General features: G+C 39.5%; 1 protein-coding gene across 1 annotated transcript in view; it reads right to left on the reverse strand.

The window, feature by feature from the left end:
- Window positions 1–1,107: 1,107 nt before the first annotated feature.
- Window positions 1,108–17,310, reverse strand: part of LRRD1 (leucine rich repeats and death domain containing 1) — a 30,988-nt gene continuing 14,785 nt past the window's right edge. The window contains exons 3-5 of the mRNA XM_037836642.1: window positions 11,769–11,930; window positions 1,934–2,051; window positions 1,108–1,273 (exon numbers count right to left, since the gene is read on the reverse strand). Of these exons, the coding sequence (XP_037692570.1) occupies window positions 1,108–1,273; window positions 1,934–2,051; window positions 11,769–11,930 (446 nt within the window). The remainder of the gene's footprint in view (window positions 1,274–1,933; window positions 2,052–11,768; window positions 11,931–17,310) is intronic.

Here is a 17,310-nt window from a genome sequence, read left to right on the forward strand (position 1 = left end):
AAATCACTCTGACATTGCAAAGTAATCTATCTTTCAGATAGAAAATTATTTTATGAAGTAACAAAAACTGCATTGTCTCTAATATGCTTAACTACTTGTATTAGTTCCATTCAAAATTATGGAAATCCAGGTCACACTAGCTTAGATTAAAAAAAGGGACTTTATTGTTCATCTAAACAAAAAGCCTGGAGGTATAGTTAGCTTCAAGCATGGCCAGAGTCAGAGGCTCAAACAACATAATCAGAGTTCTGTCTGTCTCTCTCCTTCCAGCTCTCATATATCTGTGCATGATAGACCAAGACTCCAAGACTCATCCTACCAGCAGAAAGAGGGCATCTTCCCTGATAGCTCTAGCAGAAAGATCAAAAGGAGACTGGACCTAGAGTCTAATAGCCTGGCTTAAGTCAAATGGCCTTCCCTGAATCAATTACATACTATGGCTAAATTGGTAGAAGACCTTGGTGTTAGTTGCTGGGGGGGGTGGGGAGTGGTTACATATGACAAGGTCAGCTACACCTAAAATACATGAAATGGATTTCCCACATGAAGGAGAATTTCTGATAGCAGAAAATGAGGAGAGGCATGTATGACAGCCAAGACAACAGGTGGCCGGTCCACCGTTCCTTTCTGGACATGGAACTAGAGCATTGGTTGCCCTGACCCTAGTTTATATTTAACAAAGCTATCCCAAATCTAATGGATAAAAAGTAGGGATGGGTACATTCATTTCAGTTTTTAAATCAGTATTTAAAAAGAAGCTGCTCTACTTTCTAACGCCAACAAAAGTCACTGACTGACCTTATTACCTATAAATCTTGGGTTATATATAAGTATTCTTTAGCAATGAAATTTTAATGCAGTTATTTCTTTTTCAATGTCAAGGTCATCATTTCAAGGCAACAGAACAATTACACAAAATAGTTTCTATAATAATATTTTATTATGATCACAATTATGGTGTTAACCATAAATTGTCATTATTTCTTAGCAAGAGAAAAATGACCTGCAATTGTCTTATAGGATAAAGCGAAGTAAGATGTTTCCAACACCCAGTTCCAATTATATAAGTACACCATAAGTTTTCAGTTTTTATTATGGAACTACTGTTCAGAATTTAATTGTACATGTAAAAAGTTTTAAAGCTGTTATTTTGTCCATAATTTCATGTGCTCCTATCATAGTTAGTGCCCGAATCAGTTGGTCTCTTAAGGCAGCAGCAGTTAGCGACAAGTTGTTACTTTCTGTTTTCCATGTATCAAGTGTTTGGTGGACTCTCACTCAATGAAATTTTGCTGAAAATTGTAAAAATAATATTTTCATTACTAATTAACATTATTTTATATCATTTAAATATTTAATAACTAGATTTTCAATCCAATTTATTAGATTGTGGTGAGAATTTAATTGGTGAAGAGAGTCTATATAAAAGTTCAGCACTGAACTTGGCACATAAAAAGTTCTCAGTGAATGTTAGCTCTACCCCATTCTTTCTTTCCTTACAGAAAATCAACAGTTCAATTTATAGTCAATTATAATGGATTATTTACTATAAATAAGTACATTACTGCTACTGTACTATGTGCTTTACTTATAACTAGATCTCATTTAATTCTCATGACAAGTCTCTTAGGTAAGCATTATCAGTTTTACCAGTGAAGAAACTGAGGCACAGAGAAATTAAGGGACTTGCCCATGGTCACAAAGCTAGTAAATGATAGAAGCTGGAATTTAAAGCTAAGCAGTCTGTCTTCAGAGCTCTTGCTGTTAACTGCTACACTATATGGAGTCCCAACATGGGACTCCAAGATGTAATCAATGAAACTCAGACTTCTATAGGAAATTAGCATCCACGTTGTATGAATGTTTCACAAACTATGTAATGGAATATAAATCGGAATATGAGGATAAGCTTATATTACATCTTCACACATACCTCTGGGTAGGCATATCAGTTTCTGAATTTGTAAGGTTTAGTTTTTGACACAAAATTATGAAATTTGTTTCAGTGATGTTGTTGGCAACTATCTTGAAGATCTTCTCTAAAATTTTCTCTACATATGAACATTAAAGAAAATTTACTTCATCTTTTTTGAAAAAGATACTCTATTTTAGTTAATATTATATCTCATTCTCTTATTCAACAGATTTTACTTTTGTGCTTCTATCAAATGTATCAAGTAAAATTGAAAGCTAAAATGCAGATCTAATATGTGAACTGAAATTTGAACCACTTATTCCATTTCTTATAAAATCTGAATAATCCTACAACATAAAATAGCTATGTGTGTTAAAGAATATTATAAGAAACTTCAAGATGATTTTTTTTTTTAAATCATCATTTTATTGAGATATATTCACATACCACGCAGTCATACAAAACAAATTGTACTTTCGATTGTTTACAGTACCATTACATAGTTGTACATTCATCACCTAAATCAATCCCTGACACCTTCATTAGCACACACACAAAAATAACAAGAATAATAATTAGAGTGAAAAAGAGCAATTGAAGTAAAAAAGAACACTGGGTACCTTTGTCTGTCTGTTTCCCTCCCCTACTTTTCTACACATCCATCCATAAACTAGACAAAGTGGTGTTTGGTCCTTATGGCTTTCCCAATCCCATTGTCACCCCTCATAAGCTACATTTTTATACAACTGTCTTCGAGATTCATGGGTTCTGGGTTGTAGTTTGATAGTTTCAGGTATCCACCACCAGCTACCCCAATTCTTTAGAACCTAAAAAGGGTTGTCTAAAGTGTGCATAAGAGTGCCCACCAGAGTGACCTCTCGGCTCCTTTTGGAATCTCTCTGCCACTGAAGCTTATTTCATTTCCTTTCACATCCCCCTTTTGGTCAAGAAGATGTTCTCCGTCCCACGGTGCCAGGTCTACATTCCTCCCTGGGAGTCATATTCCACGTTGCCAGGGAGATTCACTTCCCTGGGTGTCTGATCCCACGTAGGGGGGAGGGCAGTGATTTCACCTTTCAAGTTGGCTTAGCCAGAGAGAGAGGGCCACATCTGAGCAACAAAGAGGCATTCAGGAGGAGACTCTTAGGCACAAATACAGGGAGGCCTAGCCTCTCCTTTGCAGCAACCGTCTTCCCAAGGGTAAAACTTATGGTAGAGGGCTCAACCCATCAAACCACCAGTCCCCTATGTCTGTGGTCATGTTAGCAACCATGGAGGTGGGGTAGGCGAATACCCCTGCATTCTCCACAGGCTCCTCAAGGGGGCACTACATCTTTTTTTTTTCTTTTTCCCCTTGTTTGTCTTTTTTTTTTTTTTTTTTTTTTTTTTTTTTTAACTTTCCCTTCTTTTTTCAAATCACCTGTATGAAAAAAAAAGTTAAAAAGAAAACAAACATACAATAAAAGAGCATTTCAAAGAGACCATAGCAAGGGAGTAAGAAAAAGACAACTAACCTAAGATAACTGCTTAACTTCCAACATGTTCCTACTTTACCCCAAGAAAGTTACATAATATAGCAACATTTCAGTGAACTTGTTCCTACTACAACCATCAGAAATTAACAGACCATAGTCATTTCTGGGCATCCCCAGAACGTTAAATAGCTTATCTGTTCTTCCTGGATTATTGTTCCCCCTTCCTTAATTGCTCTCTACTGCTAGTTCCCCTACATTCTACATTATAAACCATTTGTTTTACATTTTTAAAAGTTCACATTAGTGGTAGCATATAATATTTCTCTTTTTGTGCCTGGCTTATTTCGCTCAGCATTATGTCCTCAAGGTTCATCCATGTTGTCATATGTTTCACCAGATCGTTCCTTCTTACTGCCGCGTAGTATTCCATCGTGTGTATATACCACATTTTATTTATCCACTCATCTGTTGAAGGACATTTGGGTTGTTTCCATCTCTTGGCAATTGTGAATAATGCTGCTATGAACATTGGCGTGCAGATATCTGTTCGTGTCACTGCTTTCCGATCTTCCGGGTATATACCGAGGAGTGCAATCGCTGGATCGAATGGTAGCTCTATATCTAGTTTTCTAAGGAACTGCCAGACTGACTTCCAGAGTGGCTGAACCATTATACAGTCCCACCAACAATGAATAAGAGTTCCAATTTCTCCACATCCCCTCCAGCATTTGTAGTTTCCTGTTTGTTTAATGGCAGCCATTCTAACCGGTGTTAGATGGTATCTCATTGTGGTCTTAATTTGCATCTCTCTAATAGCTAGTGAAGCTGAACATTTTTTCATGTGTTTCTTGGTCATTTGTATTTCCTCTTCAGAGAACTGTCTTTTCATATCTTTTGCCCATTTTATAATTGGGCTGGCTGTACTATTGTCATTGAGTTGTAGGATTTCTTTGTATATGCAAGATATCAGTCTTTTGTCAGATACATGGTTTCCAAAAATTTTTTCCCATTGAGTTGGCTGCCTCTTTACCTTTTTGAGAAATTCCTTTGAGGTGCAGAAACTTCTAAGCTTGAGGAGTTCCCATTTATCTATTTTGTCTTTTGTTGCTTGTGCTTTGGGTGTAAAGTCTAGGAAGTGGCCTCCTAATACAAGGTCTTGAAGATGTTTTCCTACATTATCTTCTAGGAGTTTTATGGTACTTTCTTTTATATTGAGATCTTTGGTCCATTTTGAGTTAATTTTTGTGTAGGGGGTGAGGTAGGGGTCCTCTTTCATTCTTTTGGATATGGATATCCAACTCTCCCAGCCCCATTTGTTGAAAAGACCATTATGGCTCAGTTCGGTGCCTTTGGGTGCCTTATCAAAGATCAGTCGGCCATAGATCTGAGGGTCTATCTCTGAATTCTCAATTCGATTCCATTGATCTATATGTCTATCTTTGTGCCAGTACCATGCTGTCTTGGCAACTGTGGCTTTATAATAAGCTTCAAAGTCAGGGAGTGTAAGTCCTCCCACTTCGTTTTTCTTTTTTAGAGTGTCTTTAGCAATTCGAGGCATCTTCCCTTTCCAAATAAATTTGATAACTAGCTTTTCCAAGTCTGCAAAGTAGGTTGTTGGAATTTTGATTGGGATTGCATTGAATCTGTAGATGAGTTTGGGTAGAATTGACATCTTAATGACATTTAGCCTTCCTATCCATGAACATGGAATATTTTTCCATCTTTTAAGGTCCCCTTCTATTTCTTTTAGTAGAGTTATGTAGTTTTCTTTGTATAGGTCTTTTACATCTTTGGTTAAGTTGATTCCTAGGTACTTGATTTTTTTAGTTGCTATTGAAAATGGTATCTTTTTCTTGAGTGTCTCTTCAGTTTGTTCATTTCTAGCATATAGAAACATTACTGACTTATGTGCATTAATCTTGTATCCCGCTACTTTGCTAAATTTGTTTATTAGCTCTAGTAGGTGTATCGTTGATTTCTCAGGGTTTTCTAGATATAAGATCATATCATCTGCAAACAATGACAGTTTTACTTCTTCTTTTCCAATTTGGATGCCTTTTATTTCTTTGTCTTGCCGGATTGCCCTGGCTAGCACTTCCAGCACAATGTTGAATAACAGTGGTGACAGCGGGCATCCTTGTCTTGTTCCTGATCTTAGAGGGAAGGCTTTCAGTCTCTCACCATTGAGTACTATGCTGGCTGTGGGTTTTTCATATATGCTCTTTATCATGTTGAGGAAGTTTCCTTCAATTCCTACCTTTTGAAGTGTTTTTATCAAAAAGGGATGTTGGATTTTGTCAAATGCTTTTTCAGCATCTATTGAGATGATCAATTGATTTTTCCCTTTCGAGTTTTTAATGTGTTGTAATACATTGATTGTTTTTCTGATGTTGAACCATCCTTGCATGCCTGGAATGAACCCCACTTGGTCATGGTGTATGATTTTTTTAATGTGTCTTTGGATTCGATTTGCAAGTATTTTGTTGAGGATTTTTGCATCTATATTCATTAGGGAGATTGGCCGGTAGTTTTCCTTTTTTGTAGCATCTTTGCCTGGTTTTGGTATTAGATTGATGTTAGCTTCATAAAATGAGTTAGGTAGTGTTCCATTTTTTTCAATGTTTTGAAAGAGTTTGAGTAAGATTGGTGTCAGTTCTTTCTGGAAAGTTTGGTAGAATTCCCCTGTGAAGCCATCTGGCCCTGGGCATTTATTTGTGGGAAGATTTTTGATGACTGATTGGATCTCTTTGCTTGTGATGGGTTGGTTGAGGTCTTCTATTTCTTCTCTGGTCAGTCTAGGTTGTTCATATGTTTCCAGGAAATTGTCCATTTCTTCTACATTATCCAGTTTGTTGCCATACAGTTGTTCATAATATCCTCTTATAATTTTTTTAATTTCTTCAGGATCTGCAGTTATGTCACCTTTTTCATTCATTATTTTGTTTATATGGGTCTTCTCTCTTTTTGATTTTGTCAGTCTAGCTAGGGGCTTGTCAATCTTGTTGATCTTCTCAAAGAACCAACTTTTGGTGATATTTATCCTTTCTATTGTTTTTTTGTTCTCTATGTCATTTATTTCTGCTTTAATCCTTGTTATTTCTTTTCTTGTACTTGGTTTAGGATTGGTTTGCTGTTCATTTTCTAGCTTCTTCAGTTGATCCATTAGTTCTTTGATTTTGGCTCTTTCTTCCTTTTTAATATATGCGTTTAGTGCTATAAATTTCCCCCTTAGCACTGCTTTTGCTGCATCCCATAGGTTTTGGTATGTTGTGTTCTCATTTTCATTCGTCTCTATATATTTAGCAATTTCTCTTTCTATTTCTTCTTTAACCCACTGATTGTTTAGGAGTGTGTTGTTTAACCTCCAGGTATTTGTGAATTTTCTAAGTCTCTGATGGTTATTGACTTCTAATTGTATTCCATTGTGGTCAGAGAATGTGCTTTGAATGATTTCAATCTTTTTAAATTTATTGAGGCTTGTTTTATGTCCCAGCATATGATCTATTCTGGAGAAAGTTCCGTGAGCACTAGAAAAGTATGTGTATCCTGGTGATTTGGGATGTAATGTCCTGTAGATGTCTGTTAAATCTAATTCATTTATCAGATTGTTTAGGTTTTCAATTTCCTTATTGGTCTTCTGTCTGGTTGATCTATCTATAGGAGAGAGTGATGTGTTGAAGTCTCCCACAATTATTGTGGAAACATCAATTGCTTCCTTTAGTTTTGCCAATGTTTCTCTCATGTATTTTGTGGCACCTTGATTGGGTGCATAGACATTTACGATTGTTATTTCTTCTTGCTGAATTGCCCCTTTTATTAGTATGTAGTGGCCTTCTTTGTCTCTCAAAACATCCCTGCATTTGAAGTCTATTTTATCTGAGATTAATATTGCTACACCTGCTTTCTTTTGGCTGTAGCTTGCATGAAATATTTTTTTCCATCCTTTCACTTTCAATTTCTTTGTGTCCCTGTGTCTAAGATGAGTCTCTTGTATGCAACATATTGATGGTTCATTTTTTTTGATCCATTCTGCGAATCTATATCTTTTAATTGGGGAGTTTAATCCATTTACATTCAACGTTAAAACCGTGAAGGCATTTCTTGAATCGGCCATCTTATCCTTTGGATTATGTTTGCCATATTTTTCCCTCTCTCTATTAATATCCTTTATTGTACCCATACCGAATCTCTTTAGTACTGAACCTTTCTCCAAGTCTCTCTGTCCTGTCTTTGTTTCTCTGTCTGTAGGGCTCCCTTTAGTATCTCCAGTAGGGCAGGTCTCTTGTTAGCAAATTCTCTCAGCATTTCTTTGTCTGTGAAAAATTTAAGCTCTCCCTCAAATTTGAAGGAGAGCTTTGCTGGATAAAGTATTCTTGGCTGGAAATTCCTCTCTCTCAGAATTTTAAATATATCGTGCCATTGCCTTCTCGCCTCCATGGTGGCTGCTGAGTAGTCACTACTTAGTCTTATGCTGTTTCCTTTGTATGTGGTGAATTGCTTTTCTCTTGCTGCTTTCAGAACTTGCTCCTTCTCTTCTATGTTTGACAGTGTGATCAGTATATGTCTCGGAGTGGGTTTTTTTTGGATTTATTCTATTTGGAGTTCGCTGAGCATTTATGATTTGTGTATTTATGTTGTTTAGAAGATTTGGGAAGTTTCCCCCAACAATTTCTTTGAATACTCTTCCTAGACCTTTACCCTTTTCTTCCCCTTCTGGGACACCAATGAGTCTTATATTCGGACGCTTCATATTATCTATCATATCCCTGAGGTCCATTTCGAGTTTTTCAATTTTTTTCCCCATTCTTTCTTTTATGCTTTCATTTTCCATTCTGTCATCTTCCAGGTCACTGATTCGTTGTTCAACTTCCTCTAGTCTTGTACTATGAGTGTCCAGAATCTTTTTAATTTGGTCAACAGTTTCTTTAATTTCCATAAGATCATCCATTTTTTTATTTAGTCTTGCAATGTCTTCTTTATGCTCTTCTAGGGTCTTCTTGATTTCCTTCATGTCCCGTACTAGGGTCTCATTGTTCATCTTTAGTTCTTTGAGTAGCTGCTCTAGGTGTGTCTCTTCTGGTCTTTTGATTTGGGTGCTTGGGCTTGGGTTATCCATATCGTCTGGTTTTTTCATATGCTTTATAATTTTCTGTTGTTTTTGGCCTCGTGGCATTTGCTGTCCTTGATAGGGTTCTTTTAGGGTTTGTAGACCAGTTGAAGTCCTTATCTCTAATTTATCAGATCTACAGCTTCGTGGAGTACACTTTCTCTAACTAACCAGCAGGTGGCGTCCACGAGCCACCTGTTCTCCACAAGCCAGATCTCCCCTGCTTAGCCTTTTTGGTGAGTGGGGGAGTGAGTCTTGTGGGGCCCAATTGGTGTCCCAAGCTTGCGTGTGTAGTTGGTGTTGCCTGCCCTGTATGTGGGGCGTGTTTCTGGGCAGTCGGGGAGGGGGGGGTGGCCCTAACAATCAAATCTCCCTGATGATCCTAGAGTTTTAAAGCTACTGCAATAGTCTAATCCTTCAGTTCAGTCCTGCCACAGTTTGTCTCTGCCACTGACCCACAAGTCTTTGGTATTGGCGTATGGCTCCTGAGACTTGCAAGTGGGCCCCTCTTCCAGGCTGTGCACCCCGGGTCCTCTGTTGAGGGATGACTGTGCTATGTCACAGGTGAGTGCCGTCCCCCCAGGGCAGTTCTGGGCTGCTGGGCTGTGTTGGGAGGCTCCCAGTCTGCTCAAATGATGGCTGAATGGGGCTCTGTTAATTCACACTGCTCCCCCTTCCCAGCTCTGGGACATTCAGCTGAGGTTGCAGGGAAGGCTAATGTCCACGCCCAGTTTTGTGGTGTGTGCCTGTTATTTGAAGCACTTCCGTCACACTGGGTTGTCTGGGGCAGCTCTGGGCTATGGGGCTGGCGATGGGCAGGAGTGTTTCCTGTCCACCAGGATGGTGGCTGTGAGCGGACACCCCCCTTTTCTTGGGAAGTTGTGTTGTTTAGTGAATTTTCTCAGCCACTGGATTATTGCCTTTTGTCTCCGAGCTCTCTTAGTTCTGCTCTTGACTTGACGTGCCCAAATTTCAATTCTTTGAAGCTTTCTGTATTGAGCTTCTTAGAGTAATTGTTTTAGAAAAAGCAAAAAGGATTTAAAAAAAAAAAAAAAAAAAAAAAAACAAAAACGGCCCTCCTCAGAGATCTAATGGGTTATTGAAATGCTAATAGACAAAGCAACCAGGGCCATTAAGGAAAGGTGCCCTGGGCAGAGAGATCAGCCTTGCTTCGGGATTTGCATATGCGCCTCAAGGCCTGATCTCCGCCCTTCCCCTTTCTGTGTTCACCAGAACTCCAAAAATCCTCTGCTTTTACTTTGGAGCTTCTCGTGTTGTTTTCCTTCTATGCCCGTCTCCTCTCTGCTGGGCTGGCTGCTCTCAGAGTCTCTGGTGTCTGGCCTCAGTCTATCTATGGTTGGAGTTTGAATCAGTAGAATGAGTTTCCGATGAGAGCAGCCACTGCAATTCTCCCTTCTCCTTCCTGGAGCTGACAGCCCCTCCTCCCCCGGGACTGAGCCTGGCAGGGAGGGGCGCGGGTCCCCTGGCCGCAAAAACTTACAGATTTCGCTGATCTCAGCAGTTCCACGTTTTCATGAGTGTTGTATGAAGTATGCCCAAAGACAGATTGCTCTGTGGTGTCCAGTCCACGCAGTTCCTGGCTTTTTACCTACTTTCCTGGAGGAGTAACTAAAACATACAGCTCACCAGTCTGCCATCTTGCCCCGCCTCCCCCAAGATGATTTTTTAACTCTTTCTTTAACTCTTCCAGAATCTATTTGAAATGAATTTGGCTGCTTCCTTCAGTTCTCACCTTTTTTATGTGCTTGTTTATGTACCAACTTGAGAAACCAAAATCACATATACTGTAAATATGGCATTATGCATACTTTATATTCAAATCACTTATCTAACGAATGTTGGCTTAGATATAAGTATAGTGTTTTAGTTAAAAAAAAAAAAAAAAAAAAGACTTCCAGCTAATTTGAACTAGGTGCATTTTTTTAATTGACCAAAGTAGCTTGGAATTTTCAAGAATTAGCAATCTTCCACATCCCCTGTAACCATCTCAAATATGTTCTATGCTTTCTAATATTTTTTTAACATACATTTAATCCCTCAGGCTAGATTGTATGCTAATGATATAAGTAAAAATTCCAGTCACTTAACTGAAATTTTAAGAAATGGACTTCACATTCTGTATTAATTGCAGAATAAACATATCTCTCATGCTGACTTCCTCCCCACCTTCCCTGGGTTCCCTCTTCATTTTCAGGACTCCCTGCAGTATAAAGGTTCCTTGGGCATAGATAAAGGACATAAATGGCAGGGGTTCTCTTATTCGTGCTTTTACCTGTTTCCATTGCCTATTGCACTTTCCCCATACAAGTCAGAGCCCCATGGATCCTTCTTCAGGAACTTGAGAAATAGAATTTTAGCAAGTAGGAATGGGTACAATCCCTTTTGTAACTTTACAGACCTTCTCTAAAGTACTGTACCAGAAAGGAATACTTTGCGGATCCTTGGAAACCTGTAAAGCCTTGTATAGAAATTAGCAGAACTAGCCTGCATAGCAAGTTATAGAAGACAGCTACTAAGACTTAATTTTATCTCTTCAGTTCATTCCATCAATGAGGCCCAAATCTTACAAAAGTATCTAAGCAGTAGCCATAGATATGGGTGTATATTGTGGCTTAGAGAGGACTGTACATTTCTAGTGAAAAGCCAACTGTTGGGACCCCAGCCCCAGAGAGAAAATTGGACATTGAAATTTCCCTACCAGAGGCTTGGAGAAACCAGTGGAAAGACATCCAAGCAAATGACCCTGCTGTTAAAAATAATCAAAGACACACAAAGGAGAGCTCAAGGACAGAAGGAATGGGGACTGTCCGAGGATTGCAGATAGGTAGTCACAGTGGGCCAAAAACTAACTGGCCCAATGGAAATGATCTGTGTGGACTTCTTTCAAGGCCAAATTTGTCTTTTAGAACAACTACGTATGGTGAGGCAGATGAGAACTGATGAAGAAACCAGTGTGGATTCTCCGAGTCTGGCTGCAACCATAATGATAAACCTACTGAAGGGATAGAGGCCAGTGGATGGGAAACAGCCCACTCCTCCACTTGGATTTGCCTGTTTTCAATGACCCAGTTGGTGTGGACCTAGATTAAATAATTTGATCCATCAAAATTAACTCCTAACCTTCAGAAAAGGGGAAATGATAAATATTTTAAAGTGTTTGCCTGGTTGAAAGTCTTTAATTAAAGCAAACTTTTATTTACAGATGATACTAGAAAATTATTTGTAAGTTAGTCAACCACTTGTCACCTACCGTCTCTTTCATCTGCCCTCTGTAGATAGCGTGCAATAGTATATAACTGTTTTCCATTGCAGATTTCCATTGGAGGCCTCAGCAAAGGATTGTCATCAAAATTTATCTCCTTCAGTGAAAAAAGATTGTAGATACCACTAGGCAGAGCTGTCAAATTATTTTCTAGTAGAAAAAAAAAAGATAATCGAGTCATGCCTTTCTATAAAAGAAAACTGTGGAGACAAGAAATAACTATATGTCAAGCATCTACTATGTCTTGTTGGCAAAGTACCAGAGGACCCTCAAGATGCTAGCAAATCATAAGTTTACTGTTGTCCACTTGCTAGGAGTGAAAAGGAGGATGTATAGAAACAGGGCTGTGATTCCTTTCTCTCCTAGAGGGTGGCAACATGAGAAAGAAAACTTTCCTCTTATACATATAGCAAGGACTTTACAGAATAGATGTGAAGGAATTTTTTTATTCTGAACAATTTTAGATTTACAGAAATGTTACAGAGATTGTAGAGAGTAACTGTATGTTTTAGTTTCCCCTAATGATATTCTCTCACATTTCCACGTTACATTTGTCAAATCTTAGAAACCAACACTGGTATGTTACTATTAATGAAACTCCAGAGTATTTTGGACTTGATTAGTTTTTCCATTGGTGTCCTTTTTCTGTTCCACTAGAATACCACATTGCATTTACTTATGTATTTCTAATCTCCTCTAATGTAATCTAATTGACAGTTTCTTAGTCTTTCTTGTTTTTCATGACCTTGACAGTTTTGAGAAGTTCTCGTTAGATATTCTGTAGAACAATCTTCAATCTGGGTGTGTCTGATATATTTTCTCATGATTAGATGGGAATTGTGGGTTTGGGGAGAGAATACCATAGAGGAGAAGTGCCCTCATCACGTCATCTTGAGGGAACTTGATATCCACACAACATCACATAGTAATGTTCATCTTGAGCCCTTGACTAGGAGGGTGTTTGCCAGGTTTCTCCAATGTAATGCCACAATTTTCCCCTTCCATGTTCTATTCTATTCTTTGGCAGCAAATCACTAAGTCCAGTTGACCTTCGAGGTCAGGGGCAGGGAGCGGGTAGGTCCACTTCCCTGAAAAAAGGTTTTCAATACCACTTTAATCCAATATAAGCTTAACATAAAAAGTAAAACTGGGAACTAAGAATTTGTAATCATTTCGACAGGAACTGGCCTAAAGTTTGTATTTATAATATGCATGATTATATTATTAATATACTTAATAATTATGTTATTTATACTTAATATGAATACTAATGAAGGAGCTACGGTTCCTTTCAGTGAAGAATAGTTATTAACAAACCAAGATCTTGGTACTAGTTTTGCTCATTCCTTCTGTGTGCGTATGTATGGGTGTGTGTGTTTGTGTGAATGTATATCTATTTATATTTATTTTATATGTTTATACTATATTTATATTGTATTATAAGCAAAGAGCAAAACTAGTGTGCAGATCTTGGTTTCCAACACCATTCTTCAATAAAAGTTACCAGAATACATATACATATATACTGTAAATACTGCTAACCTTCAACAATCTACACCACAGGGGTTGTTCTAGCCTTCTCTCTTTCCTTATTTTATTTGTAATTCCCGCCTCTGGCAGGGAGAAACCTAGCACCACTATCAACAATCCTAGAATACACAGATTAGTTTCAGAATTGATAACCCATAATACCATGAACAACAAATCAACTAATAGGAGTCTAGCATTTGTTTACAGTTCTTTTTGTCTTTGATGCCGAGAGTATGTACTCCAAATACCATTTTCAAAACTTACTTGGATTATTTTTTCTCCTTTGGATTGGTTATGTTTCATTTAACAGTCTGTTAGCTTCATTTGTTTCTGTTTATAGTCCATTTTTGGTTTTTCCCCATTGTTGCTGAGTTTTTCTTTGTAAGTATGTGAAACATTAACATAACTCCACAAATCATAATTCTACACAAAGGTATGTTCAGAGAAATGTCACTGTCCCGCAACCGTTTCACCCTATTACCACACTCCATCCTTTCCGCTCCAGTCCACCTTCTGTTGATGATGATCTCATTGTTTTCTGGTTTATTTTCTTGGTGTTTCTTTTGTACAAATGATCAGATATACACATATTTTTGTGGAGACATGAAAGGTTCCCTGGCTTGATAAATTGTTCAGGGAGGCCTCCTCATAAAAGGTTATGAGAAGGCCAAGATGTGTGCCTGAAGGCAGGCAATTAAGATAAGGATGCTGGGCTCCTTCCCAGCCCCGAAGAGATTGTCCCTTAAGATTAAGAACATGTTTACCATCAGGTCCTTGTACACACATACCTTCACGTCCTCGCGACTTTAGAAAAAATGTACCTTCCCTGAGACACCTGAAAACAGTCATGTAGGGGACTACCTTGTATGCTATAAAAACCTGTAGGAATGAGTAGAATAAGGTTTCTTTTGCATGAACACAGAGATGGAGTTGGCTCCCTTCTTTCACAGTTGGTGCCCCATGTGAGGCATTCCAGTCCTGACTGTGATGTTTGGAAGCTGCACAGTAAATGCAAGTGAGTTGTTTCACAGTGGTTCAGTAGTTTCAGCCACTCAACGATATGGGTCAGTCTCTTACTGTTCCCCAGTGCCAGTATGTTTTAACTTGCAACAGCTGCTGCAGGCTAGTGGAGCTTCTGTTTCAGAAAATAATTTGTACTCTTTATTGCATGATGTTGTTCAACACAACCCTTGGATTCCTGAGGAAGGCACATTAGACTTAGATGTGTGGGAGCACATTAGACAAAATTTAAAGCGCCACTTTGAGCAAAGACAGAAAGTTTCCTCTAAAACATTCACTACATGGGCTCTTGTTCGCACTGCCCTGGCCCCTCTTCATATTGCCGAGGCTGAGGTTTCAGAAACTAAGGTACCTAAGAGAGAGACCACCGCTCTCTCCAATGAATGCCTTCCCCCTCCTGAGCCCTCGGCTCCCATACCGCCAGCTGATAAAGGCAGCGGGGAAATGACTATAGCCTGGCCCTCTGCTCCTCCTCCTCCTTTATCGCCACTGCTGCCACCTCCCCTTCCCAGAAGTGCCGCGCCCGTTTTACAACGCTGTCTGCGCGAAGCAGTATTAGCTGGCAATCTTGTTTGCCCCATTATGCTTAACCAGCAAAACCAAAGAATGTTTGAGCCATTACCCTATCCAACTTATAAACAGCTCAGAAAAAGTGTCCAAGAAAACAGTGCCACAAGCCCATTTACTAAAGGGCTACTGCAATCTTTGTCTGAAAACTATGCCTTGACCCCCTGGGATTGGAATTCCTTAGCTCATACCATTCTTGAGTCTAGTGCTTATCTGCTGTGGTGCACAGAGTATGATGAATGTTGCGTGCAACAGGCCGGTTGTAATCATTTAGCAGGTGTCAACATTGCCATGGAGCGGCTCCAAGGGCGCGGCCAATATGAAGATATTAACCAACAGTTAAATTGGCCAGATAATGCATATCAACAGGCAGCACTTTGCACCATGCAAGCATGGGAGCAACTGCCAGATTCAGGGACAGATGCACAAGGCTCTTTCGTTAATATCCACCAAGGCCCACAAGAGCCTTTTGTAGATTTTGTTGACCAGCTGACAAAGGCCATAGGATGACAGGTTGGCCATCATGGTGTAGCCAATATCATTCTTTTACAGTTAGCCTTTGAAAATGCTAATGCAGATTGTCAACAAGCCATGCACCCTATCCGCACTAAGGCACAGGCTTTCGGTGATCTTATCAAAGCATGCCAATTGGTGGGCACTGAAACTCACGAAGCACAAGTTTTTGCCGCTGCTATGCATGCCCCCTCTAAAACTATGTCCAATGTGTGTTTTCGTTGTGGCCAGCCAGGACATTTCCAAAAACAATGCCCTCAAAAGAACATGCCTCCGACAGGCTCCCAAAATAGGGGGCCCTCCAATAATATCTCCAGACCCCCTAAGCCCTGTCCCCACTGTAAAAAGGGGTTCCATTGGCTAATCAATGCAATTCAAATGGGATCGCGAGGGAGCCCTGTTAGAATCAGGAAACTCCCGAGGGGGCCGGCTCCAGGGCCCCTTCAACACTGGAACTTCAATGACGAACTGCCACAAACAGAGACCAACAGTATATCAAGTTACCAACCCAAACCACCTGTAGTTGATGCCCTTGCGGCTGCCACCTCCAGTAGTGCAGGATTGAACCTACCCTGTCTCCATGAATTACTCATAAAAGAATCTGATGGAATTAGGAAACTTTGTACTGGTGTTTATGGGCCACTCCCTCATGGTTTAGTTGGATTGGTCTTGGAAAAACCAAGTCTAACTTCTAAAGGTCTTTTTGTTCATACGGGTGTTATTGATGCCAATTATTGTCATGAAATTCAAGTTCTCCTTTCCTGCACAGGTATCCATCTTTTACCCACTCAATCCACTATTGCACAATTGCTCTTATTGCCTTTTTAGGTCCCACAGGCTAAAAATGCCACGTGTGGCACTAAAGGGTTCGGTAGTACCGGACCAAGAGTGTGTTGGGTCAAGAAAATTCAGTGCGGCCATCCTACATTAACCATTTACATACAGGGATGAGCCTTTCAGGGTTTAATCAACACTGGCACTGATATTTCAATCATTAGCTTACAATCCTGGCCACCTACCTGGCCAAAAGTCTTACAAGATACCCCTGTTACAGGAATTGGGGAAGTGAACTCCAGCCCTCAAAGTGCAGTTCCCCTTGAATGTCATGATGCAGAAGGTCATTCTGCCACAATTCAGCCTCTGATATTACCAATCCCTGTTAATTTGTGGGGATGTGACTTATTATCTCAATGGAATATGACAATTCAGACAAATTTATCCTAAGGGCCACTGCTCCAGAAATAAACATTGAGCCTTTACCCTTAATGTGGCAACTGAATGAGCCCATGTGGGTGGAGCAGTGGCCCCTTACCTCAGAAAAACCATCCCAAGCCTACCAACTTGTACACGAACAATTAACCCTTCAACTTATGGAACCATGTACTAGCCCGTGGAATTCTCCTATCTTTGTCATAAAACAGAAATCTGAAAAATGACATCTATTACATGACCTGCGAGCAATTAATGCTTGCCTTGAACCTATTGGACCCTTACAACCTGGGGTCCCCTCACCTGCATGTATACTGCAAAATTGGCCAATCGTTGTCATTGATTTAAAAGACTGTTTCTATTCTATTCCCTTACACCCTAAAGACAGAAAGCGTTTTGCATTTACCTTACCAGCCATTAACAAGGGGGCTCCCTACTCAGCATTTTCATTGGAAATTCAGTGCATAATAAATTCCCTGAGCATGAACTCATCCACTATATGGATGACATTTTGCTTAGTGCGCCAACCGATTATCCCTTAGCTCATTTATTATCATTTACAAAAGACCTCCTCACAGCAGTGGGCTTGTTTATTACCCCTGAAAAAATTCAACAAACAGAACCTTGGAAGTATCTTGGCTACTTAGCATCCCGTGCTAACATAGCGCCCCAACATATTTGTCTTAAAATC

Source organism: Choloepus didactylus, chromosome 5 (assembly GCF_015220235.1).
Source record: "Choloepus didactylus isolate mChoDid1 chromosome 5, mChoDid1.pri, whole genome shotgun sequence".
Taxonomy (NCBI): domain Eukaryota; kingdom Metazoa; phylum Chordata; class Mammalia; order Pilosa; family Megalonychidae; genus Choloepus; species Choloepus didactylus.